Raw genomic sequence first — 27502 nt, 5'->3', positions numbered from 1 at the left:
CATCTTGTTGAAATGAACTGATAATTATTTTGGAACCTTGGAGCATCTGACAGAAACTATAACTTTGCCTGATTCTAAATACACCTGTGTTATTTCCATAGATTGTCAATATGCATTCAAGTGAAAATGTTCTGGAAAATTACTTATATTGCACAAACCAGGGGCTTTGCTTCCATTTAAGCATAAAGCATTTATTCAATCATTTTTAGGAACAAAAAGATATTTGCCCAATATTGATAGTGACCAAATACTACAAACACCTTACACTGTAATTTTAAATACACAAAGATCTTTTGATCAGCGTCATAACAGTAAACTATTCAATGAACCAATATTTGCCAAAAATGTACTATATCTGAGAAAGTATAGCATTACATGAACCTATTTTAAAGACTGCTTCCAGGGTTCATTACTCAGAAATCTTTGCTGGGTTGTTTAGTCTCCTCAAGCTTCAGTTCTCTTGGTGTTAAAATAAAGAACTAATGGCCTACCTTACAGAGTTTCTTTTTCATTTATTTGTTTTTTTCCTTGTCGATTTTAAAATTTTTCTATTTTTTGAGAATTTCACATGTGAGGACTGTGCTTAATGCTTTTCCAGTCCTCTATTTCTGTCCTCCAACTGTTCTCACAACCCCTCTACTCTCTATTTCAAGACCTCTTCTTTGATTATTGTTACATATACATGCATGAATTTATATATAAGTGGATATATATATACATATATACATATATTTAATTGACTGAGTCAGTTTAGTCGCTCTTGTGTGTACATGTGTTTAGGGCTAACCACTTCCAATCAGGCTTTGATGAGAATTAGTTATACCTATGGAACATTTAAGCTGGAGACTAGCCCATTGTTGAGGCTTAATAAATAAATAATAGTCATTTCTTGGTCATCCAGTCTAACCATTATGGTGATTATTTATGCAACCTCTCCTTAATGAAGAAAAGCAAAGAATGTGTTTTCTAAGGCAAAGAGCAAGTGTCTCACATACTTCAAAAATGAAATATTACGGAGAGGAGAGAATAAGAATCTGACAACGTTCTTACATTCACTTTTCCTTGTTTGTAATGTTAGTATATGCAGCATAGTTATGGTATGACCTGGGAGAATGGGACTAAAAAGCTCCTTGTGTTTTCTCTAGACTATATAACACATATTTTATTCTGTACTTTATTCCTAGGTAATAGCACAGTGCCTGAGCATTGAAAGTTTGCAGTATACAATTTGTGAGTTAATGAAAGAAGGCAAATAGATTCTTTGCAGCTTGGGTGTACTTCTGTCTAGCTCATTAGGAGATTACAGTACATTTTGTGTTATGCTCCTGGTTAGTAATAATCAATGCAACTTGTTTTGTTTCCCGATTATCCTAGTATACTTCTGTGAAACAGTGATTAACTAGGAAGTCAAGCAATTGTCAGTGCCCAGCCAAGGGTTTCACATGTAAACGACATTTTTTGTTACTATTATTATTAGTCCAGCGGTATTGTTTAAGTGAAATAAAATGAAGTGCTGGGCTAGTGAGATGGCTCAGCATGTGAAGAAAGGTAACTTTCAGGTTGGAGAGATGGCTCAGCGGTTAAGAACACTGTTATTGCAGAAGACCCGGGTTCACATCCCAGCACCCACACGTCAGCTAACAACATTCCGTAACTCCAGTCCCAGGGTTCCAACAGCCTCCTCTGATCTCCGCAGGCATTGCACATCATGGGTGCACTTACATACATGCAGGCAATACGTGCATACACATAAAATAAAAATAATAAATAAAATATTAAAAAAAGAGAAAGGTAACTGTCATGAAGCCTGATGACCTGAGTTTGATTCACTGGACCTACATGATGGAAGGAGGGAACCAACTCCTGGAAGCTGTCTGCTGACCTCCACATGCAACCATGTGCACAAACATGCACGCGCGCACGCGCGCGCGCACACACACACACACACACACACACACATGCAAATAAATAAATACTATAAAAATTTAACCAAAATGTTGACTATGGGTCATGCTTTCCCATAATTTATAATCTACTGGGAAAGATAAGTAAACTGGTATTACAATATGAGGGAATTTAGGATGAATGTGATATGATTATTTAAACCAGAAAGTATTATCAGAGTTCTAGGCATGGAAAAAAATCCTATTTAGTTGTGAGGAAGTGGATAGGCATCTTGGAGGACATACACTGATGTTACACATGCATTTAAGTCCTTGGCTAAAATTGACACAGCAGCATCCTGTTTCAAAATAAAAACTGAATAAATACATGACCGGCATCTCCTCAGTGAAGCCTCCCAAATCTAACTAACAGAGATATTTCTCCTAATCTTGATTTCCGTGGCTTTTTGTATTTTCATTGTAATACTCTTCATGATATATCTGCTATAAGCTAGCCTGGTAACCAGGATGTACTTTCCTGGAAGGCAGACTCTATGGAAATTTCATCTTAGAACCCTCCTCAGCATCCAGTACATCATGGACAGGCCTCTATATAGCAGGAATACACAATAAACAATTGGCCATTACCCATTACCTGGGTTCAGTGAAAGAGGCTGGATTGGCTGAAGTAGTCTGCCTCGTGAAGGAAGAAATTAAAATTGGAAGAGTATGTTGAGATAGTGTTATGGACTTTGCTCATAAAAAAATGTCAACTCTCTCTGCTCAGAGCTTGTTGATATTCAAAGTGAAAACAGGAAAGGTTTTCAAATAAGAAAGGAAGATGATGAATGTGGCATTTGGAGACCTTATATGAGTGACATTAGTATGATAGTTGAACATTTTCCTTCTTTCTCCTCTATGCAGTTATCCCTGAGTAGAGCTACAAATATATTTTAAAGATTTATTTTATTTAAAAATTACATGTATATGTGTGTGTATGTGGATGAGCACATGAGTGTGGATACCTAGGAGGCCAGAAGAGGGTGTCAGATTCCCTGGAGGTGGCATTACTAGCAGTTGTGGGCTGCCTGACCAGAATGCTAGGAAACAATATTGGGTCCTGTGCAAAAGTGCAGGAGCAGTATGTGTTAGTAACTGCTGAGCCATCTCTCTAGCCCCTAGAACTATAAATGTTATAAAGGATATTGAACCATGGATTTTATAAAAATATTATTGATATTTACAGAGATACAAGTATATCATCAGTCAAAGAAAAATTCCTGGTAAACATTTTCAACTATGACTCCTCTGGCCATTACCCATTACCTGGGTTACTTTTGAAGTTGAATCCATGATCTCATGCAATAAGAGGCCCCTGAAACCTAACTCAGTTCTCTAAGAACAGGGAAAAGAATGGTGTGTGCTGGGAAAGAGGCAAATTGGGGCATGGTGTCTGTGTATTGATGTAGACATAGGAAGTTGGCATGGGGAACACATTGAGTTTTGGGCCTAGAAAGTATGCACATACTCAGTTAAACAGGTAACTGAAAGCATGGAAGTCTCCATTTGTCCTTTCTCATTTCCATTAGGAAGTGGAGGTTTGGAAATTGTGAATAGTGTTGGAATTAAAGAAGTCTCATGTGGTCAGATAGGTCAGCAAAGCAGCTAAAATCTTGTGAATGAAGGAAAGCGTTCAAAAGGAAATAAGGGCCTCCTGCATCAAAACTAGCTACAAGTCCTTCATAATAGTTTTAAATTTGGATGGCAATATTACTTTTCAAATCAGATTGTAGCCACTAAATAGTAAGAGACACTATTATTTGCAAAGTAATCATTTTTAAACAACCATTTTTAACGTTTCTGCAAATAAGGCATTATTACATTAAAATGTACATGGGCTTAGGAAGCTTTAATCAATTATTCTTCACAACAAAATGTTGCTTTCATTCTAGTATTAAATAATACAAACTTTTAAGTGGATATATTGAACAGTTATCCTTTAAATATGTCGGTTATACAAGATAAACTTGGTTTTAGAGAAACATGTATAAAAAGGTTGGTTTTCTTAGCACATACCCAAGGTTGATTTCAAATGAAACTTGATTTGTATATAATTGTCTGGAAAGATTTCACTGGATACTGCAAGACATGCTTCTACTGTCAGTTGACACATGCCTACATGTATAGGCCTTGACCAGTGGAATTGGTGAAGTGAAAAGTAATAGCATATTCATCATTCTCTCTGAGACTGGTACCCCATGGAGACATTTCAGAATGCTTTCTACACTGAGGCCCTCTTTCCTGTAAATGGCAAATACAAACTACCATTGTGTGTTCTAAAGATATGAATTAAGGAGAATACTTTTGGTGCTGTTCTATAAGATCAACATATATCGTTTAGTAATTTCAAAGTGAAAATATATTGATATTTCAGGGCTGTCTGTGGCCATATCGAATATATAATCACTCAAAAAAAACCTACTGATTATCTAGTAAGCACAATCTAGGAGCCAGGCAGTCAGAACCGCATATTATTTTTATTTATTTGCTTTTTAATTTGTTTTAATTAAATTTTGTTGTATTTCATACAGAATATCTCAAATAATCTGAGTCATCTTTATAGCCCCATCCCCACCAGCAGCCTCCCATAGTCCCACACTGGAACCCATATACTCTGCCCTGGGTATTAAGGCCCACTGTGTCAAGTCAGTGTCCCCAGACCAGAACTGCATATTATAAGATAGCACTTTCAGGTAGTGCTCAGGTGAAAATAGCCTCAGTTTTTGGAAGGAGTGGATAGCTAAAAGTTTGTCTGTGCATCCCATGTAAAATGGACTAAAGAATTGCTCATTTAAAATGATAACTTGGGTAGGCAAGATGGCCCAGGACCTAAAAGTGCTTGTGTTGAAAAATCTTATGACATGAGTTCAAATCCTCAGAACTCATGTGAAGGTAGAAGGCAAGAACCAACCATAGAATGTTGTTCTCCAGCCCCGACATGTACACCATGGCACATGTACACATACTTCACACATATCATAGATACACAATAATTTTAAAAAAAAAACAAGCCCCAATGACTTTATCATTTGACTAGTGGCTAAGTAGTAAGAAAATTATTTCAAAACATGTTGCTTCCTATAGTCCCTAAAGAGTGTGAAATCTGACTTCATGTGCTCCATATTTTGAAAAGTCTAAGTCAATATGATACTTGGATTATGAGGCAGATATAAAAATGGTCAGTGAATACAAGATCCATACATGGTCCCAAACAGAAAAGAACATATAGGGACCTTGAGAAGCTGAAGGAACTGTCACAGATAAGCAGAAGGTGGCAAGCCCATTTGTTTCAAATATATGACCTAAAATATAGTATATTAGAAATATGATTAAAACCATAGACCAAAATTCAGCTGTGATGACGCATGCCTGCAATCACAGCACTTGGGATGTTGGAACAGGAGAATCAGGAGTTCAAGGCCAGCCTCAGCAACATAGCAAATTCAAGGTCAGTCTAAATTGTATAGTACCCTGTCTACAAACACACACACACACACACACACACACACACACACACACTCACACACCACAAACTAAACATAAAGAAACAAAACTTGGGTTCCTTAAGTAAGTAAAATCATGAGGGCGTTCAGGCTGTGAAGTCTTACACACAGCTTGCCACCGTCTGTTCTTTAGCGTCAGCAAGAGCCAAGTGAAAGTCATCAGACTAAACTGGATGGAGGACGGGGACTTAGGTGAATAGTTTTGCTTTGAGAGCTGTTCAAATGAGTTCTTTAGAGAGATTGTAGGTGTGATGACTGAATCAGATTGCCCTGCATATGTATGACAAGTGAAGTGCTTTCTTGTGTGAAGTCAAAGAAATAAACTAACTCATTTTCCTTGCCATTCTTTGCAGAGGCCTTTCTCCTGATCTCATTTGTACTATGCTACCATGAACTCAGCAACTCTCTTATATCACATCATTTACTGTTCATATTGTTTTCAAAGAATATGAAACAAGTACAATAGCTGTAGGCATTGCTGATCTGTACCCTAGTTTGCATTCAGTTTTGGAAAGGGACTAGGTTTTCCACGAACATCTATTAAAATGGTCTTGTAACATTTCATCAGTCATTCTAGAAGTCATTTATAAGCATAAATTTGGTTTGTACTTGAATCTAACCCAACAGCTTAGATGGAAACATAGCTGTTTCCAATTAATAAATGTACACGTCAATGCAAAAACTGATTGGCAAGAATTCAGTGTCACATACTTACTCAGCAATGAATTTATGCATGTATTTCACTGAAATAATTTACAAGGAGAGTGACAGATATAAATGTTTCAGCTACATATGTCATACCCCAAGTTAGGGGGCATAGAATCCTTCCTTCTTTGAGGAATCATTATAAGTTTGTCCCCCATCTATCAGGTGAAAGCTCTAATGCGTTTATCAGAGGGATGGGTTGTGAGAATATGTATACAAAGTTAAACACTGGACAGATATCACAAATTCTGTACTTCTATTCATCACTATTATTGCTTTGGCTGTTCTACCCTTTCAAGTGAGCCCCTTTCGCCTTTTATATGGGAAATTAGATTCAAAATAGCCAAAGAAATGATAGCCATGTACCATGACAGATAAATCCAAACCTTAGCTCAGAGTTGCTCAAGACCACCCCAAGTAGCAAACAGAACCTGTAAGGTATTCAGAAAGAAACCCCACTAATTCCACTTAGTTCCATGAATACATACACCCTACTCAGAATTTGGGGACAGGGAACAATCATGAAGAACAAAAATATCCCCATGAAAAATCACTCATCTGGACAAAATGTTCTAGCAAAATAAAACATTCAGAAGGTTTAGCATTTTCTGGAATCCTTTCAAGTTCAATGATAAAGAAAGTGCAAAGGGTTATAATGAAAATATTTGATGAGAATGCTTTATTCATGCTATAAGAGGATTGAAAAAAAATGTTCCAAGAAATGATGTCATTTTTTCATTTAGTTACGTGTTAAACTTTCCCATCAAAAAGGAGCCACTGGAGCAATTTCAACACTCCAAAAGAATCCCTGTCTTGCTATTTTCAAGGAGGCTTGAAAGTGGCCACTGGCTCTGGCGACCTTCTCCCTCTCGGTTTGTTTTTCCACAAGCCAGAGGTTCTTGGGCGTTGGTTCCATTGGCTCCTGCATCTCAGTGCCGCCATGGAGGAGCACCTCATCTCCTAGTTTCCTTTATATATTATGGAGTGTCTATCTTCTGTGATTTCCCTGAAGATATAGCTAATGGGATTCTCAGAATTACTGTGTGATTGTATCCACCTTTCCCTAAGTCCATGTCACCTTCTCTTTATTTCCTGTCACTAAGCTAAAAGAAAAATACGCTAAACCTAATTATGGTGACTTCTTTTCTTTTCCTCCCGCATGAATTAAAATGAATGTTTGTGATGTGTGCATAGAGTAAATGCAAGGCTAGAAGTAGAGACTTGCTCCTGAATTAGCCAGCGCAGCATTTTCTAAACGCAAATAGGGCTTTAAACAAACGAACATACACACATTCATTTTTCCATAGCAATATCTTAAACACTTCTTAGAAAAGAACAAAACAAAGGTTTCATTTTTCAGTCTAGGCTGAACAGCCAAACACTATGGAATCCAGAGAACTGAGAATCCCTGTACAATCCATGAAGAAAAATGACCTGAACAGAAAGATTCCCCATCATTAATTTCTTCATTTCCCCAAAGGCATCAATGTCCAAGATTATCTTTCAAATCTGTGTCATTCAAAAACATTGCTTAAATAATTCTTACCTGAATAAGACTTCCTTAACAAAGCCATGCTTCTTTATAAGATGCTCCTACCCAGACAAGTGCTGTCTACATTTGGAGCAGACAGAGAGAGAGGCGATCAGAGAAAGTTTGAGGCATATCTGAAGTATTCTCCAAGGTACTGGCCAGAAACATCAAGCTCATACTCGCGGTATAGAGAGATCATTAATGGGCATTAGTGACAGACCATTATGACTCTCACAGATCATTAATGATTCATCATGTAGCAGTACTGTTCTGGCAGTAATCAGACCATTGCTTGGATGCAGATATAAGCTTGGCCCATACTATTTGCTTAAACTTATTATTTCCAAGCAAAAAATTTTATTTTGCCTTCTAGAATTACGAAAAATGGACTGTAACAGGATCCCTCAGCACATTAGACAAGCTTTTGTAGCTAAGCTGTCTCATTTGGTAAATGTGTCTCCTACAGTCAGGAATCTTGTAGTCTGAAAGGCTCCCCAGTAGCTTTGAGGATGTAGAAATGTGTCTTTTATTTTGAAATTGAATTATTGATGAATAGAAAACGCTACTAGCAAAACGGACATTTGCAAGAATTACAGTTGCTCACTCTTTGAACATTACTTGTAAAATGTTGAAATTCTACCTGAACTTTCAAGTTTTGCATAAAAAATACACATTTTCATTAAAAAAGCCATTTGTTAACAATTTGAAGAAACTATGAGTAATCTATGAGAAGGCTTTCCAAGCAAATATAACAAAAAGCAACTAATAGACTTTTAGCATTATACAATACAAATTACTGAAGCACCCCATACTATTAATATAAGAATTTAAACTTAAAAAAAGCAAAACACTAAATTGTCATTCTTTTGAAATTCTTTGCTTGATGGAAGATCCACTATTTTGGTTAAAAATGCAAATCCAGATGGAAATTTAAGTTATTCTGGGAGCAAATGAGTCTTTCCTATTGAACAGATTGGATTCTCCTTCTGTGTGACTCTGGGAAAACTTCCCTTGAGTCAGAAAAAAATGAAATTTGTCTCAAGTTCTGAATATTGTCACTATCAATGAATATTGAAGAATTACTGACTCCCACGGGGAGCTATATTTATGGAGTCCCATCACCCATATTCACTGCTATATGGAAAGGAAAATTATGCATATTCAGAAGCATTCCATGAACTTACATATTTTTCCTTAAGCTTTACTGCATAATCAAAATAGCCTGGTGCTCTCTCTCCCTCCACTTTGCCATCCAACACTAAGAGTCTAACAGAACGGCATCAGCTGCAAATGTTACCCCTCCCAGAGGGATTCAGCCTCAAGCAGAATTGGTTTAGCAGTGAGGATGGGATTTCAGCAGGCTGTGGAGGATGGAGAAAATTTGTTCTTCTCTAACATTAAACACCCTCCCCTACTCCCCAGTAGCCATCCATAGCCCGAGGACCTGAACACCAGGATCCCTTAGAACCAAAATGGGTAGAAAAACTCTTCCTTAAAAGGCAGGACTGACTTGCAGTATGCCTGACCTGTGTGGATATACAAAGCACTGCTCTCAAAAGTGTCCTGCACTTCATTTCCTGCTTTCCTATTGCTGTTTTGAAATCCATTAACAATTTTTGAACAAGGGGTCTTGTGCTTTTTATTTGCTTCAGACACTAGCTCTATCCCTTCCGAGAACCAATTGTTAAATAATCAGTTATGCCTGAAAAAGTACAGAGAGATGATCAGCTTCCGAATGTAGCCATGGGTTCTTACCCATTGCTGTTTGGGACCCTGAGATACTGCTTAGACCACCAGACACATGGTTGCAAATGCTCAGATCCCTGTTTGCAAACTAAAACAGCTAATGGAAGAATTTAGGCTTCAGTGAACTCCTTACAAGGAGAGATGCCAACTTCCTTGAAATAAAAATAGAAAACCCTAATATGGAGCCTCTCTTGGCCAATTTAAGAGCTCTTTTAAAAAGGCACTTCCCAAAGGACAAAATTAAGTCATCTCCATGTGAGTGGGCTTATCAGGTCTTATCAAAACGTCCAGTCTTTCAGCTATGCCATAGCTCCTTCTAATGGCTCTATGGTGCTGTACTGGTGAATGCAGCATGTAAGGGGTCCTCGGGGATGGGAGCAAGTCAGTAATTCTATGTCTAGACAGCACTGAAATACACAAAACAAGGGCCGACCGCCCAGCCAAGTTGCAAAGCAGATGAATTTATTTTTGCTGTTCAGTCCCTATTTTCCCCTGAAGTAATTCTCAGTCACTAGTGGCCTCATTCTCCTTCCTCTCTATCTGCCTATAACTCCACTGCAAGAGTAACCTGGCCCCTTAGTGCAAAAACCTACTTTTGCAGTCTGAATCTCCCTCTTTTCATTTTCAATATGGCTACTCTGTAGATATTCTGGAGGAAAACAATATGATTTAAAAATGTGCACAAATTTTCAACTTTTGCAAAGGTACTTTCACCTTGGACACAAGTGCCTTGTTCTCCAATGGGCATGAACTTGGGTGTCATGGCAAATGGAAAGAATGATTCTAAGCAACAGAGAAGCATAGGGGATACAGTGTCCACCTGGTAAAACTAGTCGTATGTGGTGATACAGTTCAATGATTTCAACATTTTTTATTGTTTCCAATTTTAAAACCTTAAGACTAAGGTCTCCTGCCCTTCACAAAGTAATTAGGTGGAAGAGGTTAGAGGTTTGGCTGAAGTAACTCCTGTTTCAATGTACCATGTCTAATTATATACTGCCTGCTTAATTTTTCTGAATGTACAAAGGTTCATCCATATATCCACTTGCTTGTTCAAGATCTTTTCTGCATTGTTCATCCTTCTCTAGGAAGACTTTTCTGCCAGCTTCTTCACCTCTCAAGTTGACTGCATCGTCTTTGGTCACATCATACCTAACAGAAGCCTCTATAGTTCTACTCTTGTGATTGATAAGGTGTTTATATGATTCTTCATTTAGTGGATTGTGAATGGCTAGAGGGCAAGGATCAGGTGAAATCTGACAAACACTGTGAATGCATTAAATGAAGAGGGAATGGTCGTATCCTCAATGGTGAGGGTACTAGAAGTCTGAAACTGTGTGGCTGCTATACTGAAGGCATACATATTTACAGGCTATCAAATGGAGTTCAGCTTAACTGATGTAGACAGTGACTTCATATGATGGTTTTAATTCCAATAATCACTTGCTTTGGTCAGAGGTCAGTGCTGACACTCATCCTCTAATGAATATCTCTCTCTCTCTCTCTCCCTCTCCTTCTCCCCTTTCTCTCCCCCCTCCCTTTCCCTCTCCCTCCCTCTCCTTCCCTCCCTCTCTCTCTCCCTCCCTTCCCATCTCTCCCTCCCTCTCCCCCTCCCTTCCTCCCTTCCTCCCACTTACCTCCATGCCATTCAACCAATAATACCCTTCTGAAGTCACAATTTATCATCTGTCCCTTCAGGAAGAGACCAACTAAACAGAAACTGACAAATCTAGTTAACTCTCTTTCCAGTGGCCTTTAATCCCAGTCCAAAAGGTTGCAGACCTTCAAGCTTTTCATAGCTTTGTGGTCAAAAAGCCTAAGTAAGCTTCCTGCCTTCCTGGAGGCCCCAATCAATACTCTGCCCTCTTCTTCCAGCCCAGACACATCAAAGGCAATAAAGCCTGAGATTTAATCATTTCCTATTAAAATGTAAAGCTGTGTCTCTAGGTCTCCTTGATAGCTTAATTGTTTTAAAATGTCTTCAGAAGCTGGTGTAAACAGATTTGTAGTACACTGTTTGCTTGCTTTGTCTCTACAGGTTCTTGGCTAATTAATAAGAACATTTTGCTGCAAATTGAGCATCTTCACTGCACTTATGTCTCGCCTGAGAAAAAAGTATTGTGAGGGAGAAATTTAAAAGAGTAAGGGCAGATAAGTTTTCTATTAAAAGTACTGGGTATTAATGAATTGAAATCCAGTATCCATGACAAGATATTGAAGAAACTTAGATGCTTATTACTAAGCAAATAAAACCAATCTGATAAGGCTGTGTACTGTGTGATTCTAACTTCAGGGCACTGTAGATAAAGCAATATTACAAAGATAATAAAAAGTCAGTGTTTGCCAGGGTTTGGGAAGACAAAGGAGTGAATAGGAAGAGGAAGGGGTGAATAGGAGGAGCACAAATGAAAACATTGTGTATAATGCTATAAAGGAAGATACATTTATTAGACATGTATCAAAACCCACAAATAAAGAGTGAGCCCTAATGTAAACTGGGGTTTTGAGTGACAGTGTAGGATCATTACTATAAAAAAAATGTACCATTCTGGCAGTGGGTATTGCTTGGGGGTGGTATGTATCTGGGGGCAGGGTATACACAGGTACTCAATGGACTTCATGATCAGTTTTTCTGTGAACCTAAAATCACTTTAGAAAGCAGTCTGTTTTAAGAATAAATAAGTTTGAACAAAGTACAGTCTGTTATTGATAAGCCTTAAATGTAATAATAATAGAGGACTTGAAATTGGGCAGGGAAGAAGTTACGGGGCCTGAAGATAGGGGAAGGGGAGCTGAACAAGATCAAAATACACCATATGAACTTCTCAAAAATTCAATAAATTTCTTTTAAAAAGAGGATAGTCTGTTTTTTTAAATTATTTTTGATATACATGAGTATATTGCCTGCTTGTATATAAGTGCCCCTGTGTCATGCAACGCTCATGGAGGTCAGAAAAGGGTGTCAGATCCCGTGGAACTGTAGTTATGGATGGTTGTTAGCTGCCGTGTGAGTGCTGGGAACCGAACCTGTATCCTCTGCAAGAGCACCCTGCACTCTTAACCGCTGAGCCATCTCTCGAGTCCTGAATGCAGTCTATTTTTTACAAAAATCACAAAATGAGAAAACCCAGGAAGTTCCAACAGTACACATATTTTAATTTGATCTCATGATAGCTATGCGAGTTTTCTAATTTTGTTTGCATTTAAAAATTTATTATTTATTTATTTATTTATTATTTTTCAGGTGAGAAAACTTTAGGTAACAACATGAAGTTCCTTGTCCTAAGTCATTTAGCTAGTGACTGGCTGGAATACAGTCAAAGGTTTTGAAGCTTGCTTGGCAGTTGCTGTGTACCTCTCTGATAGTTTCTCCCAACCAAGTTTTAGTGGCAATTTCTTCTCCTCCATTAAGTATTCTCCAGTGAATCCAATTTCTCAAAGCCCATGAGTACTGAACAAGGCAGTCATTTTGTACAAGACCAAGGAGTCCCAGGGAGAAAAGTAATGCTGTTCAGTAAACACCCAACCTCAGTCACATCAGAAGCCTTTATTGCCATCAACCAGAAAGAGCTCTTTCCCTCTCTTATTTTCTATGAGGATAGTGGAAGCAGAGAATGTAAGCAGGCAAATACCCTATCCACTACGAACACAGGTGCTTGGTTCAATAATATCCCACTTGCTTTTCCATCCACGACACAAAAATCCCTGAAGTAAGAAAATCACAGAGGCATCCTTTATGTATCTAAGAATATAATTTCCTTGAGTGTTTTAAAATATATAACAGAGTCAAATTTAAAGTAAAGCAGGTAATAGATGTAAGAATGGGGTAACAATCATTTCTTCATTGAACTATTTTTCAGTTTAATCAGATATTCATATAAAGTCCTCAGTGCAGTGCCTGGTACCTTGTGAGCAGTCAATGACAGTTAGTCCTCTTCCCTTACCCTTAGTCAATTTTTGCCCGTTCACTTGTCTCTTCTGCAATCTCACCATTATCCTTTCTGACATTTTTGGCAGCAGCTTTTTGTGAAAACAGATCAATAAGCAGCAATCCACAAACATTAACTGAGTGTTTATATTAGGACCTTTGCCATGTGCTAGAGTTACAGCTATAGAAAATACACAGACACAAACACAGACACAGACACACACACACACACACACACACACACACACACACACACACACAGCCTGAAGTCTAAATGGTCAGTCCACAATGAATGATAGCCATGAACACGGTCGTCAAACATCACACCAAATCCAAATAATAAGAGATATATGCTGAAGACAGAAACTGGACATAAGATATTGAAGACAAGATTGAATTGGACTAAGTGTTTTTCAATGTCAGCTTCCACAAACATTGACTTTGTTGATTGTGCTCCCTATTATGGTAATTTTAAGAAACAAATATGAGGTAGTGTCTACACACTGGCATCACTACATCTATGTGAAAAGAGCTGAATAATGTCCTACCCCTGATACCTGTAAGAGTATTCTCAAATACTGTCAAGAGGTAAAAGCAATATAGCACACAGTTTTATTCTGCTTGATTCTGCTTGTGAGGTAGCACATAATGCCTAAATTTGTTAAGGAACGAATTCCACACACACCCCAAATCGTATACCTTTTTATTTGATGCCTGCGTCTTTTAAAGGTGTGTGTGTGTGCGCGCGCGCGTGCGTGTGTGCACTTGTGCGTGTGTGTGTGTGTGTGTGTGTGTGTGCGTATGTGTGTGTGTGTGTGTGTGTGTCGGTAGGTGTCTGTGTCTGAGTGTATGTACATACTCATTAGAGGTAAGGCTTGTTTTAAAACAGACGTAATCTCTATCCAGGATGGGGGGGTTATTCATTCTTTCCGCAATTATATGCAGTGCAGGGAAGTTAGAAAAGTTAGCTTGGTGTCTGCAATTCCCAGTTCTCTGAAGTATAAAATTAAAGAGAATGGTTTCTTTCTGTGTTTATAGCATCCCCTTGTGGATAAAAAGTATATTTCAGTTGCATTCTAAACACCTGCCAACAATGTTCCATTTCCACAATCACCCACCATTTCTATTTCTCTCAAGTGTTTTATAGAAAAAAATAAATGTTTAGAATCAGTATTCATATCACATTACCATAGGCAAATAAAAATCAAATTTTAGTCATGTTTGCTCATTTGTTTGGAAGATTATCCTATCAATTTAAAAATCAATGTTGAATATATTCCTTATTTTAGGGAAGCATCTTTTTCATTTTTCCATTAAAAATATTTCCTGATTGCCTACTGAATGCTTGAAATTTTCTTGGTGCTTGGAATATAAGAATGAATATGATCAGGGTCCTGGTGGGAGGTAACTGATCCAGAACTGAGAGACATCTGTGGAAAGCAATCCATAGCATCTTAAAGAATGCCAGATTCATGTCTGAACAAGGCTTGTGGGAGTCAATACAGTTAAATGGTAGCCAGAAACATTTCATAGAGCAGATGATAGTAAAACTTGGCACTGAAAGTCAAACAGGTGTTCATAAGGCATATGCAGTCTGTTGGTGAGGAGATAAAGAATTCTAGAAGCATGCTGTGTACACACTGAGAAGTGTGAAATACCTGAAAATTAACAGTCCCTTGGCATGCACAGACTAGCTAGTGATGAGGCTAAATGTAGGGAACAGAGTCCATGCTTGACTCCCTCTTTAACCTCACCTGTTCCTTATTTTCCATAGTAACCAGATGAATTCTGTTTTTCTTCATTTTTCTGAGTTTGATGATCACCAAGAAGGCCTCAGGGCAGCTAATATAGCCTGTCCACTGTATAACAGATTAGGAATAATTAGTGACAATAGCCCAGTAAAATCATTCTCCTTAGAATTGAAACCTTCAGATATGAAAAACATCTGACTATCATATTGGACTCATATATGTGCCATTTTTCAAGAGCCTCCCCTATGAGAACATACCTGGGAGTGTTCAAACTCCCATCTCCTATATAAACTGATCCTGTACACAGTAAAAGTGAGAGTGGGAACACAAGATAGGATTGTGCTGATGAATACTAGTTGTGTAGGAAATTTAGGAAGCCAGTTCAATGAGTTTGCTGCTCAGTAAACACCCAACCTCAGTCACATCAGAAGCCTTTATTGCCATCACCAGAAAGAGCTGTACCTCCCTCTTATTTTCTATAAGGATAGTGGACGCAGAGAAGGTAAGCAGGCAAATATCCTATCCACTACAAAGAGAGGAGCTTGGTTCAATAATATCCCACTTGCTTTTGTGTCCACTACACAAAAACTCCATATGAATTTTATTCTCCAGAGGATTTAACTGTTTCAGAAATGTGACCAGGGCTGACATATGGAGAATGAGCTGAGACAGACATATGAAGGAAGACAGGAAGCTTCAATATGATTTGTTGCATCAAACATTATAGATGTTTGGGGGCTGGAGAGATGGCTCAGCAGTTAAGAACACTGGTTGTTCCTGCAGAAGATCTGGGTTTGAATCCCAGCACCCAGATGGCAGGTAACGACTGTCTGTAACTCCAGTCCCAGAGGATCTGACAGCCTCTTCTGACCTCTGTGGGCATCGCATGACATGGGTGCACTTACCTACATGCAGGCAATACATGCATACACATAAAAAATAATAAATTTTTTAAGGTTAAAAAAATAAAAACAAAAAATTATAGGTATTTTATAAATATAGTACATTTCTAAACTTATCTATTTAAACAAAAATATCTTAAACCTCTTGTCCATCTCACAAAAAGATACAGGTAAGGGTGATGGGGATCTAAATTATTACTTCACTATAAGAGTGGACACTAAAATTATATACCCATTCTAAGTCCCTAGGAAAGCCTGCAGCACTGTCTCTGAATCTAGTTCTATTGCTTAAATATTTTCCTAAAATAATTGGCTGTAGGGTTACAGGAGGGGCAAGTAGTGATTATTTTATAAAGTTATCAGTGTTTTCCCTCCTATTCAGGGCAGAAGCTAAGCCTTTGGGAATAAGCCGGGTTCTCATAGTCCTGAATGGTCTCTGTGCCTGATAGCCCTCAACAGAAAGCAAGGAACCTGGAAATCAGTCTGGCAAGAAAAGGACAGGTGAACAGGTGACGGTCGTCCAGGGAAGATAAGATGGAAAATGCATTTGGTATTGTGGGAAACCCGTGTGCAGATGGTACAAGGAGGGAGAACACAGGACTAGCCTTGAGGCAATTTCTTGAGTCAACTGGCAGCTGGCAATGATGGGGCTCTTAAAGAGGTTTTTGATACCCAGCATCTAGAAAATGGGAAATCCCAAGTCCTTGAAGAGAGCAGTCTATTTGCCCTAGAAAGAATGGAGCTTTGGGGCCTTCATAACAGTTCTAGGTTTTGAAGAAACTGGAAGAGATGGAAAGGGAAATAATTCAATTGTCATTTCACAAATTCAAGAATTCCTTGTGCTTCTACTAGTCCCTACATTGTTCTTGCACCACATACTATTGGTTCTATTATAGACAATTCTGTCTAATGTGGAAGGCAAGATAACAGTCAGAGTTTATAAAATTATACAATGCTTAAAAAAGTTTGTACAACCAGGAGTGAGTGGTTTTCATGATGAAATGCATTATGTATGACTATGCTTATAGTTAACTATACTGTATTCTTGAATTTTGAAAGGATAAAGGATAGATATCATGCTATATGTTCTTACTACAATAAAAATAACATTAAAATGCAAATGAGATTTTATGAAAGAAAAAACAAAGGCAAATAACATTCTCCCAATGAAAAGCAAACCAACAGGTTTAGTGAGTGCCTAATCTGTAGTTGTGTAGGCTGTTGTGGAAGCATTTTTGAATATAACCTAGATCTATAACCTTTCAGATCCCTTCAGAGTCCAGTGTTTAGTGGAAGGTGAGATATGGAATAGGAACTTGGAATACAAAGAAGTTCTCTTTTGGGAGGCTAGAATCTGAGAAGGCAACCCTGGGGGAAGGATGCAACCTGGGGGAAAGAGTTCTAGAAACTGGCAGACTCCAAGGAAACCATATAGAGCCTCTACCTTAATGGGCTCTTAGTTCCCAGGGGAAAGAGACCAACATACATGCATGTTCATACGAAGTGGTAACTGTAATGACAGACATATGACATAAGGCATTATGAAATCACAGAGGAAGGTAAGTCTCTACCCAACCTAGCCTCAGGGTGATCAGAGAAGTCCTTCTTATAGCAGGATTTAGAAGCTGAGTCCTGAAGGCCTCTGCTCCTTAGTCATGTCAGTTTAGGGGAGGGTGAAATCTTAAGAAGATTTCAGGCACAAGATCCAAATACTACGGCTTTAAGGTTTGAGAGTCTGATATTGTTAGGAATGGGTGAAGCACAGAATTCTATGGATGACATTAAGGTTTAAACTGTGGAGGTAGCTAAGGGTCAGATCCTGTAGGGGTTCCTGGATCACAAAGAAACTTAATACTGCCAAATGCTAGGGGGAACTATGCTAGGGTTTGGAGGAGGGGAAATAGATACCTAATCAGAGCAGCATTTTAGCAAGATCTCAGTGGCTACAGCATGAAGATGGATATACTGGGTGACCACAGGTATCAAAACTAGAGGAAGAAAGATCTTAGAGAATGTCATGTATCCAGAGAGCACTGGTAATAGCCCAAATGAAGACACTGAGACCGAGACAGAAAATGCAAGAGACTTCAGAGCCAATGTAGAGATAGAATCTCTAGAAGGTAGGAAAGGACTCAGGATGGAGCAGTGAAAGAGAAGGTTTCAAGAAGTAGTCTAAAGTTTCTGAATAAGTTACTACATGGCTGAGGTGCTATCATCCATTGAGATAAGAGCACTGTGGAGTTCATTCTCCCAGTTTTTTGTTTGCGAACATGAGGAAAGTAAGCTTGTCTAAAATTATTGCAAAAATGAGTAGCAGGTGACCACTATATAGCAAAGTTTCTGATTCTTTGTCAACTAATTGTTTTGTGCCCTAGGTGAGCACATGCATGTACACAAGTTCATACACAGCTTAGTGTTTTTATGCTTATAATACATAGCAGTGACCATGGTCTAGAAATATTACTTCTGGACTATGAAAGGGAGAATGGGACTGGTGAGGCAGATCTGTCATGGTGAGCAGAGATGAAAACTGCAATCTTAGAAGGAAGAGGTGGATGGGATGCTCTAATAAGAATGTATACATCAAGCTGAGAAGGGAATTCAGGATATATCCTTAAAAACATCACAATTGGAGGCAGGCGAGATGGCTAGGAGGTAAGGGTGCATACTACTAAGCCTCATAATCTGAGTTCAATCTCTGAGACCCACACAGTAGAAGGAGAGAACCTAATGCCTCAAGTTGACCTTCTCGCACACATCATGACACATGTGTAGACACACTCACCCATACATTGAGAGAGAGAGAGAGAGAGAGAGAGAGAGAGAGAGAAATATATACATTTGGTGTCTAACCTTGTTTGTCAACTTGACTGGATCTGGAATTAACTGAAATGAGAGACTTCTTTGATTGGATTATTTGAAGCTGGAAGCCCCACCCTAAATGGGGGCAGACCCTTCTGATGGCAGCCAATATAAAAGGTCATGGCAGAAGGGAGATTTTACTTTTTGCCTGCTTGCCTTCTCTCTAACTGGTGGGTTCATCTTGTTGCTGGGCCATTCCTCCACTGACAGTAGAATTTTTGGATTTCAACATAAAGACTAGCAGACCTCCAGGAATCCTTCAGGCCTACAAAAACAATACAACACCATGTATAATAAGAGAAGTAAAAGGTAGACAAAAATGTAGTACATATGATGGTGTCACAGAAACTAATGAGAGAGAGTTTTAGAAGGAAAACAGCTCCTTAAGGTTCATGAATTATGATCTTGAGAGATCAAGATTATACTGGATTAGACTTCTGTACTGCCTTTTGTAATTACAATACCGGGGACAATCTTGGTGAAAGGGATGGGTGCCAAGGGTTGAGGAAAGAAAGGGAGGGTAGGAAATTATTCCTTTTTTCTCTCCTTCACTCTTTCATTTCCTTGCTAACGCACAGTATACCTATGCATTATTCTCCAAATTATCAGAACCTGAGATCTAGGGGTAAAAAGAGAAATATGAGTCCTCAAAGATATTTTTAAGCTTCAATTTTGTCTTGGGTCAAAAGTGATCCATGCTCAGAAGATTAGACACATACTCAGGTAGTGGAAGGGGGTGAGTGGGAAGGCAATTCTATGTATCACAGGTAATGAGATGGGGAGTTAGTACATTCGATGGCACCTTTTACCCACTTTAAGTGTCTCTTGGTCTTGCTTTTAAATCATTCTTGTCTGCATCTTTCTGTACAGTTTTAATAAATTATATGGTTGGAAGGCACCACTTTTTTAAGGCACCACTTTTTGTGATGTGCTTGGTGACAGTAAATGCCCTCTGCCATTCAATTTCTCTTCATGTCCATTACCAGGAAGTTATGTTTAGAAGCTGGAATAGAATGTCCAGTATGAGCTAATTCTAATTCAGATTCTTGTACATAGAGTGCATCATACCAACGAGAATATATGTGGTGAATCCATGATTAAAAAGAATCATGTAATTGTGAGACCTAACTTATTTCATCCAAAAGCTGGAAAATTAATCCTGTTTTCCACTGTTATTGTTATTATCATCATCATCAACATTGTGGCAATTGCTATTAATGCATCCCAACACAGTATTATTATTTAAGCCATTTTACCAATGACAAAAAGTTTCAGAGTATGGATAGTAGAAGTTATTTTGATTTATCTAGCAGATAGCTGAACCTAGAATGGAAACCATTTAGTAATATGCAACACATAGTATAGAGCACTTATGATGTATCATAAGGAAGATTTCTTCACTCTTATATGAGCCACAGGAATAGATGAGACAGATATAAAAGAAACATATTAGAATTTCAATCATATTTATTTTCCTCACTTAATTTAAATATGTATGCTTGTTTATAATCATAACATTAATAATATCCAGCCATGTATACTGATAGCTTCAGTTGTCAACTTGAGACACCTGAGAAATAGGAACCTCAATTGGTGAATTTTGTCTGTAGGACTGCACTGTGTGCACATCTACAAGGTATTTTCTTGATTATTGAGTGATGTGGGAAGGCCCAGCCTGAATTGTCAGACCCGAGAGACCTCCCTTCAAGTTGCTGGTGAGGGTAGTCCAAATAACACAGATTATTGCCACATCCCTTGATTACCTCCCAGAACTTGAAGGTATGTCCCTATTTCTGAAGACAGGACTTATTTTGGACACAGAACTTGGAGCAATGACCTGGAACTGACCTGGATGCCTCCTCACTGAAAACTAGCTTTCATAGTTTTAGAAGGTAATAAGCAAGATGCTAAGGGAAAAAATCAATTAGTGGCCCAACCGCAGGTTTAAAGCCTAATAACTACAGCAATGATGGGCACAGAAAACTATATCAGTGCAGATGTGGCACTTTTCTGTTGGAGGTAATCAAAAACTATCTCATCGGACTTAAAGTCTGCTCAATGTGAGAGAGCTCATGTGCGACACTGTGAATGTAGCCAAATATACATGGTGGAGAGGTCATAGATCCTAGAGAAAACCTTGCATCTGTCGCATCAATAGACAAATGTAATTTCTTCTAGATGCTAAATATGGATCCTTATATTTACAGACAAGTATGCCAGTCAACAGTCATCAAAGAAGCTTCTCTTTGTAACAGATGGAGACTGATCCACAACTGCTCACGCACAGACAATAACTATCTGTGAGCTGCCCATCCCCAAACGACATATCTATAATGGAACCTCTATAGCTGAGGCTCACAGAACACAGCAGAACAGGGGACAGAGCACATATTAATGCATCTCTCAACTCTCACCAGCAAAACTTCCTCATGTAACAAAGGGCGATGAACACAGAAGACCACAACTGGTTAAAGTGTAGAGAAAAAGACACTGTGGAAATGGGGATTCCTGGATAGGACTCATATTAAACCTCACTCACCAAGGGCTCAAGGACCATTTGGAAGAGGAGGTGGAAAGATTGTAAGAGCCAGGGGTGGTGCATGACCATTAGGAAATAGTCTCCCAGGGTTCTGGGGACTTACTCATATGGACTTACAACAATGGTGACAGCATGCACAAGACCCAAGCAAACTGAATCAAACAAAAACCTCATATAGAACTGGGAAAATGTGCAGGAGGTCCCAACCTTAGCTGAGGAATTATTGGCAGCTGATAACTGCTAGGTGAGGAAGAGTTGATTTTCTTTAAATGATGCAAGATATGCTGAACAGGCTCCAGTGGATGAACTCACGCCGAGGGACATCTGAGTACACCAACTATGACAGAATGCATGAAATCTGCGGGCAGACTGTTGGGGGACAGATAGGGGTGGGGGAATCTAAATATGATTAAGATATACTGTATGAAATCCACAAAAATACAATAAAATACATTAGAACATAAAAGAAAGGAAGGGAGGGAGGGAGGGAGGGAGGAAGGAAAGAAAGAAGGAAGGCAGGAAAGAAGGAAGGCTGAGCAAAGCCCGGAGGAGCATGTCGGTAAGCAGTGTCCCTATGTAGTCTCTGCTTCAACTCCTGCCTCCAGCTTCCTGCCTTGAGTTCCTGCCCTGGCTTCCCTCAAAGACTGTTACTTGAAAGTTTAAGGTGCAATGCACCTTTTTTCTCCCAAGTTCCTTTAGGTCATGGTATCTTAACATAGTAACAAAAAGAAACCAGAAAATATACATGCTCAGGTAGAGGTGTGTGATTAAAAAGTCTATGGATGGCACATCTAGGAATTGGAATAAACATCAGTAGTACTTACCTGCTAGAGTTTATATATAGGGCTGCCTATTTCCTGAGCCTATGCTTCTGAGTCTTTCCACTTTATATAACAATCTTAAAGTATACAAATCCTTCACATTGTTTTGATTGAAGCAGAGACCATGGGTTTAATCTAAAACCTATTTTCACCAACAATTTATTCCTTAGACATTCATCCTCTGAGGCTCTTATTCATTGCCAGACAAAATCAGAGGTATCTCTGTTTGAATCAGCACCTTCCATAACTCATTTTTATTGATGATTTTTGGTAGGCAAATCAGGAATGAATCTAAAATGTGAAATATGTACCTAGATAACTAACCATATTACAGGTTAGCTTTGTTTTTCATACTCTCCCTAAGTACAATTGTGTTTATGTGTTTAATCCAGCCACTCATTTATCGGATATTTACTGGGTGAATAATGGATCCCAGAAATGGTTCTAGGCACTAAAAAAATCTAAACAGGCGTTCAGTAAGTGTGTTAGCCTGTGTTGATTTTTTTGTCATTTTGAAATACTAAATGCTGAGGGGGGGGAGTTGTATTTATCTGGAAGGTTGCTTTACTTTTTTCCTCCTTGCTGATTCTTAGCTATGGTGATGGTTAATCTTGATTGTTCACTTGACTGGATTGACTGATACCTAGGATATCAGTAAAAGCACACCTAAGTTTGAGTATCTGAGAGCATTTCTAGATATCCTAGGATCAAGAGAGAGGGCTCTGAAATGATGATTGGCTTCCCAACTTGATAGAGTCATAATATGATGGCATTATTGGGAAGGGGTGAAAGGTAAAAATTGAGACTTCCTTGGAGGAAGTGGGTAACCAGGCAAGTACGAAGAAAAACACACGCTGTTATTTGGTCCCCCCTTGATCCTTTTTTTCTGCTTTCTGACTACTACGAAGTAAGCAGCTCTTCTCCACTCGGCCCTCTCTGCCTTGGTGTTCTGCCTCACCTTAGGCTAAACACAATGAAGCCAATTAACTATGGACCAACACCTCTGAAATCATGAGCCCAAATCCTACCTTCTTTGTTTCTTTCATGCATTTGTCAACAACAAAAGCTGACAGCCACTTGCAGCAGAAGGGAAACAGTGTCAATTACTTAGTTTTAATTATCAGACTGCAGTAAATATGTGAGGATTTATTGAATTGGGTGAGATGAAGGCAAGTTCCCAAAGTGCTTTCCAATTTTGATAGCTGTACTTTGGAATTTACAGTGTAGCCATCATAAAACACCTGATTTATCAAGAATCTTCCCTATTTGCATGCTTATGTTCCAAGAGCCTAATACAGCTGAAAATAAACAAGCCAAACTGTAAGGCTCCTGGAACCTTAGAATTGAGCATACGAATCCTATAATCATCTTAGCCCTTCCATTTCTGTGGCCAAACCTTGGGATTGCTTGAGTCTAAGACTTTCTGAGAAAATAATTTTTTCTTGATGGAAAGACTTCAGTTAAGTAGAGTCACTGTCAATATGGAGAAAAGTTTGAGACGTGACCTGCCTGACTATACTACGAAGTTTATAAAAATAGTTCAGTCCATTAAGTGGCAGCATTCAGGGCTGAAGAGATGATTCAGGAATTAAGAAGATACATTACTCCTACAGAGGACCCACATTTGATTCTCAGAATCCATATCATGTGGCTCACAAAAACCTCTAACTCCAGTTGCAGGGAATCTAGCACTCTCTTTTGGTCTCTGTGGGCATTGCACTCATGGGTACATGTCCTCACAAAAACACTCATGCCTACACACAATTAGAAATATTAAAAATAACTCAAAAATAGCAGCAATCTTCTAGGTGTAACCAGACTCAATCAGATTCTACTAGGCTTCTAATGGCACTCTTTTGTTTGAATAAAACTAATCTGTTTTCTGAACTGATTGTGTTTCCATGCTTTCCGAAGAGCTAACATAACATCATTTACCAGTGTGAAGAAGGAAGAGGAAGAAGAGGAAAAAAAGGAGGAGGAGTAAATCTTGCTACCAGCACATAAACGGATTTCTGACATTGGGACCTGCAACTGACAAAACAGTAAGGTCTCTTATGAAAGCAACATCAAATGATTTCCTATTCAATCTACTCTATCAACATTTACAGCATTAGCTGTCACTAATATGCAGGCCTACCTGCAATTTTTGGATAGAATGTGATCTTCTTATATTTCCTCTAATTAAGAAGTGTGCTAAATTTATGTAATGTTGATGTTCTGCTTAAAATGGAGAGAAAACATCCACAAAAATTTATCAGATATATATCTAGTTATATGCATGCAAAACCCATTGACAAGTGGGCTTTATAATGACATGGACATTTGTTTGGTTTCCTGTTCTGTTCTCAGAACACGGTAGGAATTCAATACAGAATAGATACATCATGAAGACTTTCAACTTGATTAACTTGACTGTTTACCCACTCCTCTCAGAAACAGCAAATTAATTTCAGTTTCCAGATGAAGACTTTCTTCCTTTTCTACTGCGTTTCTGCATTTTTTCCCTACTATCTGAAATGATCATTTCCAAAAATAAAATCCCCCTCAATATTACTTCACCACGTTAACTGATCTCAGATGGCTGTCCTTAGAAAGGTTTGTCTGTGTGATTTTTCCAATAGCTGATATCTGGAAATGTGTTAGTAAAATTTTCATCCACTGGTTTAAATGAAGCTTTCTCTAAATGATAGAGTAGTTCCATCTATTTCAAGTTTTGTACAAAATGTTTTATGATAAGCACCTACCCATTTTTGGGCAGAAAAAAAATGGGATACATACCATGCAGAGGACATCTTTGTGGCCAATCCTCAACAGTCCCCAAACACTGGGTATTTAATCAATTTTCCTGCTAGCCACAATTTCACATGTATTACACACTTGCTACCAGATAAAGTAAGCATTCCCTGTCTTGTACCACTAAGAGAGAACTCTTGAAAGCTTGTATCCAGTTTCCTGCACACTTCTCCCCCTGTACCTTTTCTCTGTGCTGATTTTTGTTTTTATCCACTGGATATAAAATGTCATAAGCACTAGCATAATTGTATGCTGTGTCCTAGAAATCCCCTTGGTGAATTCTCAAACCTGCTGTATGGTCTTAGGATCCTACCTTCTGCTAAATGCTCATCATATTTAATGAAATAACCCATATGCCTCAGATCCATTTTATACTGTAATCTTTTTAAAGTTAATTTATTGATAAATATCATAAAGAAATTTATTTTAAAACCTTTCCTTGATACAGATTTAATTTTAGCACTTATTAAAGTCAAAAACAATTTTCTATGCTAAATAAAACAAAAAAAGAAATGACAGTAAGTGGACCAGTGAGATGGCTCTGTGGGTAAAGGTACCTGTTGCCATTTGTAGGTTTTTTTTTTTTTCATGTATAAGTTGACGAAACTCCAGTCAAGACATGAACAAAGATATTTTGATTGTCTTGAATTGTCTTATTCTGTGTAAAGATTATGCACTGAATTTTTCCACTCAAGTGATATTGGCTCTTTGGACGCCAAACTTCACTGCCTCATCTACAGATTAGTCACAGGTTGCATATATATCATTTTATATTTTTTAACTTTAAAAAATTGATTTATCTTCATTCTATGTGTATGAGTATATTGCCTGCATGTAAGTAAGTGCACCCGTGTTGTGCAATGCCTGCGGAGGTCAAAAGACACCATCAGATCCCCTGGAACTGGAGTCACAGACAGTTCTTAGCTGTCATGTGGGTGCTGGGATTTGAACCCCGGTCTTCTGCAAGAACAACCAGTGCTCTTACCAACTGAGCCATCTCTCCAGCCCCCATACACTCTCTCTCTCTCTCTCTCTCTCTCTCTCACACACACACACACATATAATTTTAATGAATTGTTATATCATTTGGCAAGTGATGCTATTGTGTAATTAATCTGTAAAGGACAGTGTCATCTTTTTGAGAGCGATAACTATCCTGGGTCCATTCAGAATCCCCAGCACCTAAGTCAATACCTGGCCTACCAAGGGTATTTTAATTATTGTTGGAATGTAGAAATCAATGAAAGAAAAAACAATAATGAATTTGAAATGTACAAGAATGGGTAAACTCAATATTTGTTTTGATTTGTGTACTGTGGGGCCTAACGATGTCTTCTGGAATATATGCCTAAAAATATAATGAAACTAATTAGAGAATATGGTTGAATGTACTCTTTTGTTTTCTCTCACATTTAGCCTAGTACATGGCATATATAAAGTACCAAAATGGTTATTTGACAAATAAATGAAAATATATAACAAGCTCAAATTGCTTCACTAGTATAGTCTCAAAAATAATTCTGGACTGTGAAAACCTATTTGGTAGCAATTGACACAAATTTGCATTTATTTCCTGAAATATTAATATTTATTTCTATTTCATATTATCACTTATTTTTAGATGATATTCTAAGTCTCTATCTCTTACCTACTTTTGATAAAATGGGGAAACAAAGGTACAGAGAAAGAAAAAATGATATCTTGTTAACACCGTGTTTCTATGGATTTAATTGCACTTCCATGTTTTATGTTGCTTACCCAAGCCTCAGTACCTCAGAAAATTACTGTGTTTGAAAACAAGGGCTTCTAGAAGGCGGCAGGGTTAAAATGAGGTCATTATGGTGGACCTTAAGCCAATCAGACTGGTGTTCTAACAAGAGACCAGGATGCACAGAGTGGGCCTATGCTGAACTCAGCAATGATGACAGCATGCACAAGATCCATGAAAGCTTAAGCCAGACATTTCAGCAAAGGACTGGGGAAGTGGGTAAGAAGTTCAACTCCTAGCAGAGGAATATTGGCAACTGATGGCTGCTGGGAGAGGGAGAGTTTGTTTTAATGTGTGACTCTTAGAAAGTTACCCAGACTCCCAGAGCAGTCTGTGTCCTGATTCCCTGTCGATAGTTTGGGTAACCTCTTCAGAGGATGTGTGATAAGAATAGGAGGTAGGAATTGGCTAGGCAGTTAGGGTAAAAAGACCCCAAAGAAAAGTAGCCAGTTTCTTGGCTAAAAGTCAAAATGTCCTTGGGTCTCTTGCAACATACTCTGTTCCAAAGACCAAAAATATTGAAAGTATTTGGGGGCTTGTATCTAATCCTTAAGAGATTTTAGGGTTACCTCTTCAGAGGGGGGAATGTTAGAGTAGCAAAAAGCCCCATAAGAAAACAAATAAATCATAGAAGAAGAAAGAGTACATGACGTTATCAGAAAAAAGTTATGGGGAGATATGGGAGGAGTTGGAGGGGAGGGAATGGGCAT

General features: G+C 38.4%; 1 protein-coding gene across 5 annotated transcripts in view; it reads right to left on the bottom strand.

Moving 5' to 3' along the window:
- Nucleotides 1–27502, bottom strand: part of Fgf13 (fibroblast growth factor 13) — a 577979-nt gene that overhangs the window by 112414 nt on the left and 438063 nt on the right. The window contains exon 1 of one of the 5 annotated variants that reach the window (XM_008821792.1): nucleotides 7698–7862. The exons of the other annotated variants lie outside the window; for them this stretch is intronic. Coding sequence (XP_008820014.1) covers nucleotides 7698–7725 — 28 coding nt within the window. The 5' untranslated portion in view covers nucleotides 7726–7862. Of the gene's footprint in view, nucleotides 1–7697; nucleotides 7863–27502 lie in introns of those variants that run through there. 5 annotated transcript variants of the gene reach the window in all.

The sequence above is a fragment of the Nannospalax galili genome, unplaced genomic scaffold, assembly GCF_000622305.1.
Source record: "Nannospalax galili isolate Female #2095 unplaced genomic scaffold, S.galili_v1.0 scaffold167, whole genome shotgun sequence".
NCBI lineage: Eukaryota > Metazoa > Chordata > Mammalia > Rodentia > Spalacidae > Nannospalax > Nannospalax galili.
The sequence above is the reverse complement of the archived record's forward strand: the minus strand, read 5'-3'. Positions and strand labels throughout refer to the sequence as shown.